We start from the raw sequence: 18360 nt of genomic DNA, 5'->3' as shown, positions 1-18360 counted from the left end.
ATCACAAGGGTGATGTAGAATGGGAGGGCATATCCCATTAGGAAAGGTGATCTGGGAAAGCAAAGATCTAAGAGAACATGTGGAAATGTGGGACAACATTCTGGGGACTGGAGGCAGCAAATCAAGTGAAATGTATCATAAGGTGGGAGCATGCGTGGTCTGTCCTAGGAACTGCAAAGGGCCTGTAAGTTTTTATTCAGATTGCTTCTAACTCCTCAGTGAAAAGGGAGAAGACATTGAAAGTTTGAGATGTTATAACTCACCTATGACCTTGGAAGTTGCTTAAATATTAGGAATTTTCTAGAACACTTCTCAAGCAAAGTCCCAGAGGAACTGCAGAGATGAGGTCCCATCACTGCAAGAAGGCAGGACGCCACAGAGGATTCTTAAAGCTGCGTGGACCAGTCCTCTTATTCTCAGGAGGCCCTATCAACCCAAGATTCTAATGGGAGATGCTAAAGAAAGAACACTTAATAGATGATTAGCTTCTCCCTTCTAAACAAAGAAAATGTGTAGGAGAGTACGCTTCCCAAGTAGCTGTGAAACCTAACAGAAGCACAGCTGTGAGGCAGACTGCTCTCCAAATGTAAAAGACTACATGGGCGGAATTCTGTGTCGTAGAAACCCAAGATTTGGAAAAAGCCAAGAAGGGACACTGGGCATGGCTTTTCCTTTGGACAGAGGAAGAACACCCTCAGAAATCATGCTTCTTTCTGGGACAAGTCAGTGTGGTGTTAGCCATGTTTTCAGTCATTCATTAGTTGCCAGTGGCTAAAGAGAGAGCTGAGAATGGACTCACAGCCTAACCTCACGCATAGCTAGGATGTGATACAAGGCAAGATCTTTTTTTTTACAGTTAATGTACTTATTTATATTCTCTCCCTTGTAGTCTCATTAACAAGTCAAACTCTTATTCCAAATAGGTTAATATTTGAAACATATTTTTAAAAGATTTTATTTTTTCATAAGACACACACACACACAGAAGGCAGAGACACAGGCAGAGGGAGAAGCAGGCTCCACACAGGGAGCCCGATGCGGGACTTGATCCCAGGATTCCAGGATCATGCCCTGAGCCGAAGGCAGGCGCTAAACCACTGAGCCACCCAGGGACCCCCCTGAAACATACTTTGACTTGAATTTATAACTGCTTTCTTCCTCCTCTGCCAAATGAGAAAGTTAATGGGCACTATTTAAAAATCACACCTCAAATACTTGCTCAGGTACCCTACCCCACTTAAGTGGGTATGACTCGGATCTAAATGACTCTCAGTGTTCTCAAATACCAAATTCTCTCACATGAGATGATTTGCTACCACTGAGTAAATTTTATTTAAGATTTATTTATTTTAGGGAGAAAGAGAGCAAGTGCGAGGAGGAAGGGGCAGAGGCAGACGGAAGCAGACTCCCTGCTGAGCATGGAGCCCCACACACGGTTTGATCCCACAACCCCAAGATCATGACCTGAGCCAAAACCAAGAGTCGGACACTCTACCAACTGTGTCACCCAGGAATCCCCATTGCGTAAAATTTTAAAGGTTCACTGCAGGCTCAGAAGGTCACCCAGAGGTGGAATCTTATGCATGTTCTGAGCACAGGACAGTCTTCAGAAAATGGTGAAAACTCACGACATTATAGGTAAAATTTTAACTTATTACCAAGCCACTAGAATAATGGGGGTGCTTGGCTGGCTCAGCCTGTGACTCTTGATCTTGGGGTTTTAAGTTCAAGCCCTGTCTTGGGTGTAGAAATTACTTAAAAATCTTTTTTTTTTTTTAAAGGTTTTATTTATTTTTTAATTTTTATTTATTTATGATAGTCACACAGACAGAGAGAGAGAGAGGCAGAGACATAGGCAGAGGGAGAAGCAGGCCCCATGCACCGGGAGCCCGACGTGGGATTCGATCCCAGGTCTCCAGGATCGCGCCCTGGGCCAAAGGCAGGCGCCAAACCGCTGTGCCACCCAGGGATCCCTTAAAAATCTTTTTAAAAAACATTTTTATTTATTAATTTTGAGAGAGAGCAAGTGAGCAGAGAGGCAGAGGGAGAGAGAGAATCTCACGTTGAGCACGGAGCTCCATGTGGGGCTCAATCTCACAACCCTGAGATCACAACCTGAGCCGAAATGAAGAGTCACACTTAACTGGCTGAGCTACCCAGGTGCCCCCCTTTTAAGAATAACAGTCTTGAGAATTATTTGAAAGATTTTCAAAAAAAAATTTATTTTCATAAATTAACACACAGAACAGTGGGAATTTTAGAGTCACAAACTACCAAACAGAAAAGGAACTGCAGGGGCATCATGTATGCCAATGTTACCAAAAATGTACAAATTTCACTGAACTATTGACCATGATAATATATAAACACTTCAGGCAGCTATTTACTGGCCCAGACCAGCCCAAGGAGATGCTGAGGCCTCTCGCCAAGAATTCAAATCCAATTCAGCACCAGGGAGGGGCTCATGAAGACACACAAAGAACAAGCATCAAATCTGAGAATATGCTCTGCTAGATGGTGGGCTATATGGGGACCCTCACTTTATAATCAAATTGGCATCTGCTGCTCAATTTGTGGTTAGATGATAATATAAAACTTTGATTTTTGTAAAAGTAAGCCTTCCTCTGCAGCCAGCTTTTTACATTAGAAGTGCAGTTGTGGTCAGGAGCCCTTCCCTTGCATGAACCTGGGAAGGCTACTCCATACCTCTGGCCAATTTAGACTTTGGATACAGCCACCCACAATGTGGTATTTAAGAGGTTCTTTCCATGATACCAGGAGAAAAGCTTCCAGAAAAAACAAAACAAAACAAGGGAATTAAAGAAAGCACCAACTGCATACTTCTCCCTCAGGTGATGGGAGAAAAGCATCATTGACTAAAGTTGGTCTTTCGCGGATCTTAATGTACATGGTATTAGGAGATGGAATCCCACCCTGGGGATGAAGCACTGGCTGTGCGTTCCATTAGGCTGCACCAAAGCCCTGGCTCTGCTGCCCCCGTTCTGCACACTCCACACTGCTCTGGGTCTGGTGGGCAGGGAGTGAGCCCTGGGGGGTAAGGATCATGCCCAGATGGTAGGATCTGGAATTTACCTCAGGCTGGCTCTGGTGCCCACGCAAAAGACCCTTTCAGGCAAAACTGTGACAAAGTGTCATGATTTTCACAGCTCTTAAAGGAGCACTGAGTTTTGGGATTCACAGCATGAGTTTCTAAGCTCTTCAAGGCTCCAAGTAAGGCAAACGCTACATGTCTTTCCACTGTACCTCCCTCAGCTGTAGCTCTTAGAGTAAGGTCAGTAAGAAAAAGTGGACATAATCTGCTTTAGGGGGTTGAGGTACATTTAAACTAATGGAAAAATGAAACTGGAAAGGTGACCAAAAGAGGAGAGATGGGAAAAGGGGGTGGAGAGCAGATGAAGGGCAAATGTAGCTACAAACTGAAATACGAAAAAAACCCACAAACCCACAGTTGAAGTTTCAGTGAAAAGCTGATGGGCAGAACCCTGATTGGACCTGAGATTTCTCCTCTCTTTCCCATAGTAAAAACACTACACCTCTGGAGTTGAGTCACAGCTGAGTAAATCATAGTTAATTTTAACTTCCCACCGCTTGGGGTGGGAAGTCCTCATACTCAGAAATTGTACCAGCCCCCAACCCAGAAGTAGACCTCCTGTAGCTCTGGGCAGGTGGTGTGCCAGCAGCCGACTAACACATCCCATAGTGGGCAGCTTCCACAGGCTCCGAGGACCACAGATAGCGTTGCAGCTGGCCAGGCCAATGAAGAAAATGGATGCTAAGACAGGTGTGGCTGAGCGCGACTAGAACTTGAGGTTTCGACTTCAGGTAAGCAATTTCAAGTTTGCAGTGAGGGCCCCTTCTTAACTTTGGAGCAGGGGAAGGCCCCTAGTCAGAGGGCAGGGCAAGAATTTCAAGGAGAGGCAGGGCTGCCTCAGAGCTACTTCTGAGTGCCAGGACCAGGAGAGAGGCCCAGGCCTCTACTTCCTCCATCCCTCCAATGTTCCAAATCACTGCTCCTGGTTCTTGCAAGTGCCATGCCTATAAAGGGCAAACTTGAAATTGTATCTCTATAACAGTGGTGATGCCAAAGTTGTGCCCACTCAACTTCAGTATGCTGGATGACATGGCTGCCACACTGTTGACTTGTCTACACTGGCAACGGAGCTGGCAAGTAGGGCTCTGTTGATTTGGTTGGGAGTTTGCAAGCTGTCCAGCAGCACTCCCTAAAAATGTGTCGGAGGGTGCAATGGATTATTAATCCCACTTCCTTAGGCAAAAAGACAGAGAGAAGCATTTAGTGTCTGAGGACCCTGTCCCAGGAAGGGAGAGGTACTGAGGTGAAACACAGGTCGGGTCTATACAGTCTGGGCAAAGCGGATGTAGAACGACGGAATCTGGTTCACATCATTTGGAGCCAGTACAGAAATGTGGCTCTCTTCTAATGCTATTTGGCCATGGCCTTAGAAGCCTCCGTGGGTCACCAGGTGTGTACTTCACTTACTAAATGCTATGTCTGAGGCAGTGGGCCTAGAAGACAGATGTGGCACTTTTTTTTTCCTTGCTCTTGTCAGTTCTTCTGCTCCAGTGCGGCATAGACTGTCAACCTGCAAAGGAAAGGCACATAGAACCCCCCCGCCCCCACCCCATCTCCCCACCCACTCACAAATGGGGAGACAAAGGAACCCTAAGAGACACACTCTAGGACGGCACCACTCACTCTTCTCTAACAGACTGGCTTTGAAAATATCTCTGGAGTTCTGACAGTCCCCATGGGTGGATGCTTCCCAGCAGCAGCTCCTAGGAGAATGGGAAGAGGTGACCAGTGTCCTGAGGCTGGATGTAGCATCCCACTCACCAGCCAAGGAATGTTAATTCTCTGAATTTTTGTTTTGAAAGCAAGAAAGAAAGAAAGCTAAAACACAAGGGAAGGAGCTGGAGGGAAGCAGGGCAAGGGCACACAGGAGTTAAGTGGAAAAGGAATGACACATCTGGGTCTGGCTGACCCACACAGCATCCCTCTGCCCAGACTCCCACAGGCGCAGATGAAGGAACTCCGCTAACTCTGGCACTCTACAAAATTTCCAGTAGGTTTGACATAGGAGCCCCAAATATGATGGCGTCCTCAGAGAGGGCTGGCTGTGGAACTTCATGATCCCACTGCAAGGCTGCATTACTGGGTCTGAGCCACATCCTGTCTCACTCCTCACTCTTGAAGCAAGTTGCTCTGACAGCTGCAAACACTCTGGGTTGGCCTTTATCACCGCCTGAGCTGTGGCACCCAACACTGTTATACTACCACTTCAGATAAAAAAACCCTTTAAGACCACACCCAACATTCATATTTTTTAAATGATTGGGAGGAAAATCTGCTCTTACTTCCATTATTAAAATAAACATATCTACTTAGCAAGAATGAGAACCCAGATGAAAAAATACTCCCTCAAATGAGTTACACCAGAAGGTGAAGATGGGGAAGTGGCGCTTGAAACACATGATGGGAAAATGTCTCTTCATCGTCCCATACCATGCACTGATATACTGGGTCAAATGCCTGTCATATATTCAGAAGACATCTATTGTCTTTCTCCTTAAGGTCTTAAAAATTTTTCTTTTGAAATCACATTTAAAGGCTCCAAACATGCAGCAATAAAAAATTAAAAAAAAAAAAAAAGGAAATAAAACAAATGAAAATAACACCACAACATTAAAAAGTGCAACTTACTTCAAATGGGGCCTGGACGGGCTCCTCTGGCACTAGTGACCCACAGTCACAAAGGGGAGAAAATGATGGGAAAAAGCCACACACACACACACACACACACACACACACACACAGTTCTGGACAGACGGACTCAAAGGATTAGGAAACAACAGCTCATCTTTCCTCAACTACTGAAATGAGCCGGTGAGACCACACAAGACAGGACGCCAGGTCCCCCTCCCTAGGCCACGTCTCTAAATAATCTTGGTCTAGCACCACCGTAAACAACGCAGAACTTTCACACGGACGTGCAAATGCTGTGAGTCCTTGGAATCCTAGTGTTACTGAAGGTGTGCTGTGTCCTCCTCCTGTGGATGGCAAGTGGGGGGAGGAGGCCAGATGTCATTCAGGACCATTTCCAGGAGAAAGGGAGCATTCCTGAGGTTCAATACTCAGCAGTAGAAGTAGAGGACCCTCCTTCACCATTTCCTAAAAAGGTTGCACCTTAAAATAGGTAAAAATCCATAGACTGCATTTTGAGTAGTTTGGGTGGTAGGGCAAAATTAGGCAACCTCTTCCAAGGAGCCTGGAAAATCTAAAATTGAGACCCTCCCAAACTGAATTGCTTCTCAACAATCAGATGATCGCTCCTGCTCCTCCTCTTCCTTGGCAAAAAAGGTCTCCAATTCCATTAGTTTCTGTATCAACAGAGCATCCAGCTCTCGACTCTGCAGAGCCGCCTTCTGGGCCCTGGTAAAGCTGCCTGCCACCTTGATCTTACCACGAGCTCTCCTCTTTCGTGGGACTGTAAAATCCTGAAATTCTAGAACTCGTTTTCTCTTCTGTTGACTGATTGAGATTAGGGTACCATTTCGTTCCTTGGGTTCCTCAAAGATGGTCTCCAAACACCTGAGGGTGGAGCACAAAAAAGAATCAACACACTGACTCACATGGTCCATCTCCCGGGCCACCAATCCTTTAGGTCAACCTGAAGGGGCTAAAACAACTGACGACTACTTACTCAACTGTTTCCTCTGGCCAGTATCTATCTTTTTAGTATGAAAAAGAAATATTTATAGATATGTAACATATGAACACAGTGAAAAAACTGCAACTGGACAAGTCTGAACTGAATTGAGACTTAAAGAATGAAATTCATCTGTATTTGGGTTTGGAATTGTACCTGAAGATTGACAATTATTAGTCCTGAAGAAGACAGCGGACATATTTGCTAAAAACGTTAAGTACAAACTGAAATAAGACGTTTTCTGTACCTACCTAACTCAACACATGTTCCTGTCCCATCCTACCACTAGCCCCAGTTCAAATGCTAGGAAATAATATCAATTTGTGTTATTTCCAATAATTAAACATAAAATCCTTTCTGAAGTAAAAGGATTGGAAGTTGACATCCATCACTTCAGAAGCCTTCCTAGCCTATCAGTTCCTATTTATGAACCCACCTGTTTGCAGGAGGAGACTTATAATTCTTGTTGGTATAGATTTCTTCTAAACTAAATTCCTTTTTCTTTAACCTGAAAAGAGAACAGAATAAATTCTTAATGACTTTTTTTTTTTTTTTTTTTTTTTTAGATTTTATATATTTACGAGAGAGTGTAAGCACAAGCAGGGGGAGAAGCAGACTCCCTGCTGATCAGGGAGCCTGACACAGGGCTTTATCTCAGGACTCGGAGATCATGATCTGAGCCAAAGGCTGATGCTTAACCAACTGAGCCACCCAGATGGCCTTCTCCATGCTCTCTTAAGAGAGCTAAGACTGCCTTCCCAACTCGATGGGCTCGTTTCATTTTTCAGCCATTCTGTAATGAATTTTAGATGTGTCTCAGGTACACAACACATACTGAATTTTCTTTCTAGGCTGCCAATTTTCAGCTTTATGAAATTTAGTCCATTTATACTTACTGGCAATGATATAACTGTATTTATATCTATTACCATATTTTACAGCTTTTTTTAGTCCTACCTTTTCACTATTTTTCTTCTCCTTAACTGACTGCTTGCTTTCTCTCTTTTATCCTCCCCTTTAATGGCTTGGAAATCATACACTCCCCTTTTAGTGATTGGTAAGAATTTTATAAGTATATTTAAGTTGGAAACTGAAGCGCATCAATATTTTTACTCTTCCCCCAAAAACAGGTCCCTGGAACTCTGAATTCCCAATCAATATCATCTCAATTTATATGTTACTAGTGTTCTATTTTGTCTTTTTTTGAAAAAATATATTTGGTGATATTAAATATATAATACATATTTTATATATTATATAATATATAAATGGCTTGGTGAAGAAACCAAGCCATTTGACCTGTGGCTTCCCCAGGCTAGACTTTTTTTTTTTTTTTTTTTTTTTTTTTTTTAAATTTTTTTTTTTTAATTTTTATTTATTTATGATAGTCACAGAGAGATAGAGAGAGGCAGAGACACAGGCAGAGGGAGAAGCAGGCTCCATGCACCGGGAGCCCGACGTGGGATTCGATCCCGGGTCTCCAGGATCGCGCCCTGGGCCAAAGGCAGGCGCCAAACCGCTGCGCCACCCAGGGATCCCCAGGCTAGACTTTTTTGATTACACCCACATAGTATCATTTAACTTGTTCCTCTGACTCAAACATATAGGAAATTCTATTGGTTTTTTTCCTACAGATTGACAATTAGGTATAGAGGCATAATTAGATTTAGGTGTTTTGATAGGAAGATTTTTAGATGATGGTGTATACTTTCATCATGAGGATACCTGTCTTCTTGTAATATTAATAGCCACTGAAGAACGCTGACTATATTTATTACTCCTTTAGGGTCATACATGGTGATAGTCTATAACTCCTTAGGTAGAATTCTTCTAAATTGAACCTTCATGCTAATGAATTACTTGGTAATCCTGAGGTACAATTTGCACAGGAAAAACAGATCATGCTTGGTTTTTTCCCTTTATTTACTGATTTCCAAAATTAATTAATTGGTTCTCTAATCTCATCCAAATATGACCAATGGATTGTTTTAAAAGTGTCATTATAAACTATTGTATTTAAACATATTTCTTGTGCTTCAATCTACTGCCGTTATTATTCCTTTTGATGCTCTGTTTCATCTGTGGCCAGTGAGAGTTCCAAATTGGTTCCTGAGTCTAGTAGTCTTTGAGGGCTTTAGCACTTTCTGGTAAGACAAGATGTTCTATACTCAGCTTTTTTTTTTTTTTTTTTTTTTTTAAGATTTTATTTATTTATTTAAGAAAGAGATAGAACAGAGGGAAAGAAACTAAAATATGATGCTAGAGTTAACTGACACGCTCTGGGATGCCCAGGTGGCTCAGCGGTTGAATGTCTGCCTTCAGCCCAGGGCGTGATCCTAGAGTCCCAGGATTGAGTCCCACATGGCGCTCCCTGCATGGAGCCTGCTTCTCTCTCTGCTTATGTCTCTGCCTCTCTGTGTCTCTCATGAATAAATAAACAAAATCTTAAAAAAAATTTTTTTTTTTTAAACTGACATGCTCTGCAGACTTTATCTGAATGAGACAGGCTTAAAATACAGAAACCTGGGGGATCCCTGGGTGGTTAAGAGGTTTAGTGCCTGCCTTCGGCCCAGGGCATGATCCTGGAGTCCTGGGATCGAGTCCCACATCAGGCTCCCTGCATGGAGCCTGCTTCTCCCTCTGTCTGTGTCTCTGCCTCTCTCTCTCTCTCATGAATAAATAAATAAAATCTTAAAAAAAAAAAAAAAAAAGAAACTTTGTGGTGATTTGCTCTTTTATAATAGTTAATATAAAAGTTATGCTCTCTGAAAATAAGTTTCTACTGAGATAAGTGTGGTGACCTGAAGCTATTATCTTCCACGTAGTAGCAAAAATGAATAAACAACAAATAAATTGAATATACTCATAAACAAATGAATAAAGAGGTGAATTTTATGCTCTATGAACCAAGACTCCTCAAAGACTGATTAAAGGTTTACAGCAGGAAATGTACAAAATGAGTAGGGATACCGGGATGGCTAAGTTGGTTAAGCGTCTGATTCTTGATTTCTGCTCAGGTCATCATCTCAGGGTTGTGAACTCAAGCCCCACATTGGGCTCCATGCTCAGCAGAGTCTGCTTGTTCCTCTCCCTCTTTAATTTTCTCTTGTCAATTTGTAGAACCCTGGTGTGTTCGTGTGCATGCACATGTGTGTATGTATGTAAATCAGCCTTTTGAGATAGGAGTTTGTGGTTTCTTAAAATTTTACTGTTTTCCTGCTTTATTGGCATAAAACTGACAAAACTCTAAGATATTTAAGTGCACATCTTGAGGATTTGTTACATACATACACTGTGAAAGGACTCCTCCTGTCTGGTCAATTATAATTTTTTAAAAGTATTTATTTCACATAAAGTATGAATGGTAGAAGGAGAGGGAGAGAATCTTAAAATCCTTGCTGTGCGTGGAGCTGGACATGGGGCTCAATCTCAGGACCCCAAGATCATAACCTGACCCAAAATCAGGAGTCGGATACTTAACCAACTGAGCCACCCAAGTACCCCCAAGTTGTGTTTTGACTTTGTTTATGGTGTCTTTATTTTTTCTAGCAGAAGTACTAGATTTTTATGAAATATATTTTCAGACTTTCATCTTATGGCAATGGATTTTGTATTCTAGTTAGCCACTCCAGTTAGAAATTTCCTATGGTCAGGGGCATCTGGCTGGCTCAGTCAGTGAAGCATGCAACTCTTGATCTTAGAGTCGTGAGTTCAAGCTCCATGTTGAGGGCAGAGTTTACAAAAAAAAAAAGTTCCTATGGTTTCCTCAACTATTTCTTTTTCTTTCTTTTTTAAAAAGATTTTATTTATTTATTCATCAGAGACAGAGAGAGAGAAAGAGAGGGAGAGAGAGGCAGAGACACAGGCAGAGGGAGAAGCAGGCTCCATGCAGGGAGCCCGACATGAGACTCAACTCCAGGTCTCCAGGATCACGCCCTGGGCTGAAGGTGGCGCTAAACCACTGAGCCAACTGGGCTGCCCTCCGCAACTATTTCTATGGTCTGATTTGTTTCCACCTAATTCTGATTTATTTGGAATTTCTTTTGGTAAAAGGCCTGAAATACAGATCCAACTTTCATTACTCTCATTTTTTGTTTTGTTAAAGATTTTATTTTTACATAATCTTTACATCTAACACAGGGCTTGAACTTACAACCCCAATTTCAGAGATCAAGAGTCACATGCTCTATCCACTAAGCCAGCCAGGCGGCCCCCAATTTTCTTACTCTTAAAATGGTTACCCAGTTGCCCCAACAGCTCTTTACTGACTAGTCCATCTTTTTATCATTGATTGGAGGGGACACCTTTGTCACACACTAAATTTCCCTACGTATTTGTGTCTATTACTGGCCTTTCTCTTTTACTTTACCAATTTGTATGTTTATGCTCTGGTACTACACTTTTCTATTTATTGAGACTTTACAATATACTGTAGTATCTCTTAGGATTAGTACCTCTCTTATTTCACTCCTTTTCTGAAATTTTCCCCCATCATTGGTGCATGTTTGTTGGGATGTTAAGGAGGGCTAAGCCTAGCTATGTGGACAGAGCATGCAGTCCCTCAGTGCTCTGGCAACCCTAGCCTGGTGATCATGTCACATGTTTCCTGACATACATGGCACTCCAGGCCATAACCTTGTATCCCAGCTTCCTAAGGACTGTTTCCTGTGGCCCTCCTGAAAGAAATATCACATGCTCCAGGCCTTACATCCACAGTAGCACCCCCACTCCCTTGCCTGCCTGTCTCTCAGCTCGTCTGCACCAAAGTGGTTGCTATTTCCTGCTTGCCTAGCTCTAGCCTTTGCAACCCAGCCATCCAATGGGGCTTGAGTTCACAACCCTGAGATGATGACCTGAGCAGAAATCAAGAATCAGACGCTTAACCAACTTAGCCATCCCGGTATCCCTACTCATTTTGTACATTTCCTGCTGTAAACCTTTAATCAGTCTTTGAGGAGTCTTGGTTCATAGAGCATAAAATTCACCTCTTTATTTATTCATTTGTTTATGAGTATATTCAATTTATTTGTTGTTTATTCATTTTTGCTACTACGTGGAAGATAATAGCTTCAGGTCACCACACTTATCTCAGTAGAAACTTATTTTCAGAGAGCAAAACTTTTATATTAACTATTATAAAAGAGCAAATCACCACAAAGTTTCTGTATTTTAAGCCTGTCTCATTCAGATAAAGTCTGCAGAGCATGTCAGTTTAAAAAAAAAAACCCGCAGACAACAATTTTAAGTAATTTCCTCCAGTTAGGGAATAAACTTTTATTTATTTATTTTTAAAGATTTATTTATTTATTCATGAGAGACAGAGAGAGAGCGAGGCACAGATCCAGGCAGAGAGAGTAAGCAGGTTCCATGCAGGCAGCCTCACATGGGACTTGATCCCAGGTCTCCAGGATCACACCCTAGGCCGAAGGGTGCTAAACCGCTGAGCCACCCGGGCTGCCCAGGAATAAACTTTTAACAAATCACATAAAGAAATACTTAATCCAATTATTTAATCCTCATCTTACTTTGGTTTGTAAAATGTTATAACTTCTACTCCTGTTAACAGCAAAAATTACATGATATTGCCATGCAAATTGGTTTCATAATACATATTTATCTACATTAAACACTGAAGCAATTCTAAGATTTACATACATTACTAGATTTATTTGATTTTTTGCATGACTCTTAATTGTTCCTAAAAGTCCAATAACATTGTTTCATTCCTATATGCATACACATTTACTGAAGTATTTTCATGATTTCTACCATACTTCTCCCTTCCTAGTTTATTATTCTAGCTACACATTACATTGGTTTATTACAAATCCAATAATGAGAAACAGCATTACCATGTTGTTTTAATAAAGCAGTATTAAAATAAATTAATATTTGTTACATATGATTTTATTTTTTTATTATTTTTTTAATAAAGGAGGTTTTATTTATTGATTTTTAAGATTTTATTTATTTATTTATTCATGAGAGACAAGAGAAAGAGAGAGAGGCAGAGACCCAGGCAGAGGGAGAAGCAGGCTCCATGCAGGGAGCCCGACATGGGACTTGATCCCAGGACTCCAGGATCAAACCTGGGCTGAAGGCGGCGCCAAACCGCTGAGCCACCCGGGGTTCCCCAGATCAGCATACAAATTATTGGGCATCTGACACTTACTGGTCAGATCTTGTTGGTATGTTGCTCATACAATGAGATACTCACTGCTTCAATGCCTGGTAACAGAACTTATGTAAGTCAACACTTTTCAATCCTTTGCTTTAAAAAAAAATTAGGTGACAATCATTAAGTATAATTTAATATAACAGACCACTCTGTGCTTTTTTTGGCATATTACTTGAAAAAAGTTCAAATGATTGAATGTCATTACTATATTAAAACTCTCTCTACTCCCAAGTACTTACTTATATTAAAAACGTTTTTTTAGAACTTTTATCTACATATATATGCAAGGTAGAATACATTTAATTCTGAATCCTATTTCATTCTAGCAATAAGTACCATTCAACCTAGGATATCTGAAGTATTTAAAAATTTCTCTTGTAAAGACATATGGTAGGATGATCAATAAAAGAATTGTAAAATAAAAATATACTAAGACAAAAATTATGTGGGAAAATGGAATGTCAATTATGATCATAGTAATAGGTAATTAAGGCACTTGTGTTGTGTGAAGCAATGTAATACACATTTTTTCCTCAACTGGACTGTACAGCAATCTTAAGTGTTGGGAATTCTTACTACACTTTACAGACATGCTCTTGAGGCTCAAAAATGTTCAATAACTTACCCTGGGGCTACTTCAGGGTCCACTATTAGGCTTCTATTTGTCAATAAGAAATGAAGGCATGAAATCCACCACAAGAAAACATAACTCTGGAGATCTGGAGACTTTTTTATAAAATGTTTCTATTTTTATAGGGCGTCTGTGTAATATATAGTACATCAAATACATAATTTGGTAACTTGATTTTTCTTTCCACTTCCCTTTGTAAGGTTAGTAATTATCTAACCTTATAAAAAATATATGTTTAGAAACCAAGTTTTTAAAGGCCATGATATAGACCACAGCATGGATTGGGCATTTTCCTTAAAAGAAAAAAAAAAAAAAAAGCTTCTTCCCCTCATGACATTTATGTCTCTTGTCAATTCTGCACGCAGAATGCTGTAAGCATGGGCTATGGGGTTGGGTAAAACCTGTGTGAGAGAGAAACCACCTGAGCTATGACCAATGCCATGGCCTACCACAGGTGTCTTAACCACTGGGCCTCAGCAACCTCATCTAAACCTAAGGCTGACAATGGTGCTGACCTCCCAGCACAATTGGGAGACAAAAAGACTATGTACGCAAAGGGACAGCACAATATCTGGCATAGTAAGTTTGATTAAAGTGATTGAGAATGCATCACAATATCCCTGGCATGTAAATCTCTGGTCACATTACCAATTAATTCTTTTGGATAAATTCCTAGAACTATAATAAATAGCTCAGAATATATGACCATTTAAAAGGTCATTATATTCTACCAAATGATTTTCAAAAAAAGTGACCCTATGTGTATTTGAGAAGGAGCTCACCTTTTGGGTCGAGGAAGGCCCATGGGGGTAAGGTTAGGGTCTGGCTTAGGAATGGTTTTCCGGATACGAATCTGTGAGACTTTCTTTGGCCTCTTCTCTGGCTCAGCCTATTTTTAAGGGTTAAGAAGAAGATGGTAAAGTTATAAGACATTTTAAATACATAAAGTTCCTTGTCTTAACATGCTAATATTGTGCTTTCTCAGCTTATAGATGACTCTAATGTGTAGTTTATGACAAAGTTCTACATATTCCTGCTGACAGCAACCATTCCCTTTATATTATTAGAAGAGAATCGTACATTCAACTCAGATAGTGAGATTAGTAATATGAAAGCCTATTAACTGTTGGAGACAGAGATTGCAAAATTGAAAAATACCATTGTTCACTCATCTTTGAATGCATGAAGCAGATCTTTGGTCCAACTCTCTAAATACTATTAAATGCTATCATCATGAAAAAAGGATCTAGAAAACGATGTAGATTATGAGACCCAGAGTAGCTTTCAGTGGCCAAGCAGAAAAACTCCTGCCTTGGCAATCTCCAGCACTCAACTAAAGCTAAGGTGATAAGCAAAGACACTCAGGGGCCTGTGTGCACCCATCATGTGATCTGTGGTCCTCAATGGACAGTTCTAGTGCTGCCCCAACTCTATACCAGCACTTTACATTTACCTTCTTCTGTTCTGGAGGGCTGCTCTGTGGATGGGGGCATGCTGCTGCCACACTATCCAGCTCATCAAATTCAGGAACCTGGAACTCGGAGGCTGAAAGCAGGAGCTTGCTGACAGCTGAATCTGTTACCAAGCAAGACTTTGGTACCAAGGCAGGGAACGGAGGCTCTAGTCTAGCACCATGGAAAGAAAAACAGAGAAAGAAAATATGATACAGGTTTCACTTTCTACCTTGGCACATCCAACTTCTTAATATTAGACTAAGGTTGAAGATCTTCCCTTTTCCTAGCAATGACATTTCAAGTCAATCTGTTCTCTAGTTACTTCTGGACACAGCCTGTGTCTATATACGAAAATTACAAGGATGTGGTCAATCCATTTCTCATTGGTGTAGAGCAATTTTATAAAGAAAAATGTAAAAAGGTACAGACTTTTGGAGGAAAAAGGCATTTAGTAAAATGAACAAATGGACTGCTCAGATGAGATCAATCCCATTAAGGCAATGAAGCTGGCTCTATGAGCAAGAAATAGCTTGAGAGGGAACCGGTGGTACAATGAGCTGGCTAGTGATTTTGATGTTTTTTCAATAAACGATATTGATTACACATCCTTAATGTAACACATCTGAATCTTGGATCAGGTTTAGAAGGAGAACAAAGTGTCAGAATCATGCTGTCCTTGACCCATGCCATCCGATAGCACGCCCGCTCAGGTGCTGTGTTTGCTTGTACATTCACTTCTTTCACGCATGCGTGCGCGCGCGTGCGCACACACACACACACTGCAAGCCCTTATGTACCAGGTGCTGCTGGAGACTTACCTCATCTCATTGCCACTGGTGTTGTAAGTAGCTTCCAGGCCTGGAAGAGGCACATATGGTAACATGGTGTGGCTGGAGTGAAGCAAAAGTATGAAAGCAACAGGTTAGGGCAATGGAACAATGGGAAAGTTTTGATGCCACTGCAGGTACTCAAAGGTTTTAATACCATTGATGGCACACGATATTCGATTAGACCTTAGAAAGACAAGAAATGTCAGTCACTCAGAAAGAAGAACTTTGCCTTACCCAATCACAGAATTACATTTATGTGCCCATCACTGGAATGGAGAGAGGCTGATGGGAAGCTTATTTTCTAATATGTAGAGAAAGTAGAGAAATAAAGAGAGGGTAGTAAAAGAAAGGAGGAGAACAGGGCAGCATGGGTTGCTCAGCGGTTTAGCACTGCCTTCAGCCCAGCGCCTGATCCTGAAGACCCGGGATCGGGTCCCATGTCAGGCTCCCTGCATAGAGCCTGCTTCTCCCTCTGCCTGTGTCTCTGCCTCTCTCTCTCTCTTTCTCTATCTCTGTGTATCTCACGAATAAATAAATAAAATCTTAAAAAAAAAAAAAAAAGGAGGGAACAAGAATGATTTTGAGTCTTATATCTTCTAATCAGGTTGCTGAATATAAAAAAACTTACATATAAAAAATCTTGCATTATTCATTTCTATGTTAATGCCATTAAAATAATATCTAATTTCCATACCCTTAGAGAAGACTATGAAGAAATCTTATTTCCTTTACAGCCAAGTTCCACACAAAACATGGTTATGGGGGCATCTGGGTGGCTCAGCATGTTGAGCGTCTGCCTTGGCTCAGGTTGTGATCCCAGGGTCCTGGGACCAAGCCCCACATCGAGCCCCACATCAAGCTCCCTGCTCAGCAGGGATCCTGCTTCTCCCTCTTCCTCTCCAGCTCCCCCTGCTCCCTCTTCCTCTCCAGCTCCCCCTGCTATCTCACACTCTATCAAATAAATAAATAAATCTAAATAAATAAATAAACAAACAAACATGGTTATATAGGAGAAAAACCATTATCAGGGTTAGCTCCTTTATAATTAAGCTTTTATTTTTATAGATGATGGAATGGTATTCATCACTTATAGATACATCAATATGATAGTGGAGAGCTTTTTGTGCCTCTCAAAGTAAAACCCTATCAGTTTCTACTGAATTTGGAACACAGTACAGGCTTAATTAATGAGGCATATATATAAGAACCATAATACAATCCATCTCCTCTTATAAGTAGATTTGCTCAATGTCTAGAAAACATAGGTAATTCAGATTTTTAGAATGTTTAGCACTAATTCAGGATTCCCTGATGGGAACTCAAAGGAAAGAGGCAGGGTATATATTCTTGAAAAGGATTTGACCAAATCAGAAATCAAGGAGACCCTGATTAGCTGAAACACTAATTTGATCTGGGTTAGAAAAACCCATGTGCCTCAGGCTCATCATCTATAAAAACAGCAAAAAAGAGGCCCATTCAACCTATATTAGAGATTGCTGAAGGTTCAAATAAGAAAACCCTTGCTTGCCTCAGTCAGAAAAGTACAGGCAACTCTTGATCTTGGGGTCATGAGTTCAAGCCCTACATCAAGTATGGATTAAATAAAATAAAATAAAAAATAAAACTTAAAAAAAATCCTATGGAAACAATAAATTAACATTTGTTAAGTCCTGCTTTCTTGGGCTACCCAATTTATCATGCTTAATATTTCTAAGTATGTTTAGAAAAAGATCAAACTTCTAAACTCAAAGCCAAGGCGTATGATGTTAAGGCACTTCTAGAGCTAACAAGAAGGAAATATTCCTCAACGTGCCCCCCCTCTGACATTCCACTTGAATTAAAATAAATAAAACAAAATAAAATGTTGGACATAGGAAGGAAAGGAGAGACAAAATATTCTACACTAGGAAACAGCAGTTAGGAGAGAAAAGTTCTGGATGGAGAAAAAAGGCCAAAAAGCCACACATCTTCAGAGGGTACAGTAAAGAATGAGCCTATATTCTAACCTCAGGCATGAACACAGGGTAGAGAAGGTAACACGATTTAAAGTGTCTGCATGTCAGACACTGAGCAAAGTGTGATTATGAGATTATAGAGGCATACTGACAAATTAGACAAAATAAAAGCAGTATACAACCATTCAAAACAATTTCACTAATTCCAGTGTATTTTTTTTTTTTGTGTGTGTGTGTATTTTTTGTAGCTGCATTGTAAGAATATCTATTACCTAACTATAGGACAAGTACTTATAAGGCATTCATCTTTCAATTTCAATCAGCCACATTCAGGTTCTGGGGTGTTTTTCTGAAACCTTTTTTATTTAGTTTTCTGCTAAGATGCTCAGGGAACTTTGTAGTATGCACCAGAGTTTTAGTGACACAGAATGATTCTGGATAAGAGATTGTACAGTTACACAAAGAACAAGGTCTCTCTCAGGCTATTTGTAATTTTAAGGCTTTGCTGGTATTGAATTTTTAAACTGTAGCAATGATGAGGGCCAATTAAAGTTTTTTAGTTTCTG

The 18360-nt window shown here is 40.8% G+C and overlaps 1 protein-coding gene across 12 annotated transcripts in view; it reads right to left on the bottom strand.

Annotated features, from left to right (window-relative positions):
- Positions 1–2196: 2196 nt before the first annotated feature.
- PRR14L (proline rich 14 like) overlaps positions 2197–18360 on the bottom strand; it is a 58132-nt gene continuing 41968 nt past the window's right edge. For all 12 annotated transcript variants that reach the window (XM_041728428.1, XM_041728429.1, XM_041728425.1 and 9 more), the window contains 5 exons: positions 15828–15899; positions 15009–15180; positions 14338–14444; positions 7183–7254; positions 2197–6628 (listed from right to left, as the gene is read on the bottom strand). In XM_041728428.1, the coding sequence (XP_041584362.1) occupies positions 6349–6628; positions 7183–7254; positions 14338–14444; positions 15009–15180; positions 15828–15899 (703 nt within the window). In that variant the 3' untranslated portion in view covers positions 2197–6348. The remainder of the gene's footprint in view (positions 6629–7182; positions 7255–14337; positions 14445–15008; positions 15181–15827; positions 15900–18360) is intronic.

This window comes from Vulpes lagopus, chromosome 14 (genome assembly GCF_018345385.1).
Source record: "Vulpes lagopus strain Blue_001 chromosome 14, ASM1834538v1, whole genome shotgun sequence".
Classification (NCBI taxonomy): Eukaryota; Metazoa; Chordata; class Mammalia; order Carnivora; family Canidae; genus Vulpes; species Vulpes lagopus.
Note: the sequence above shows the minus strand (reverse complement) of the source record. Positions and strands in the feature narration are given on the sequence as shown.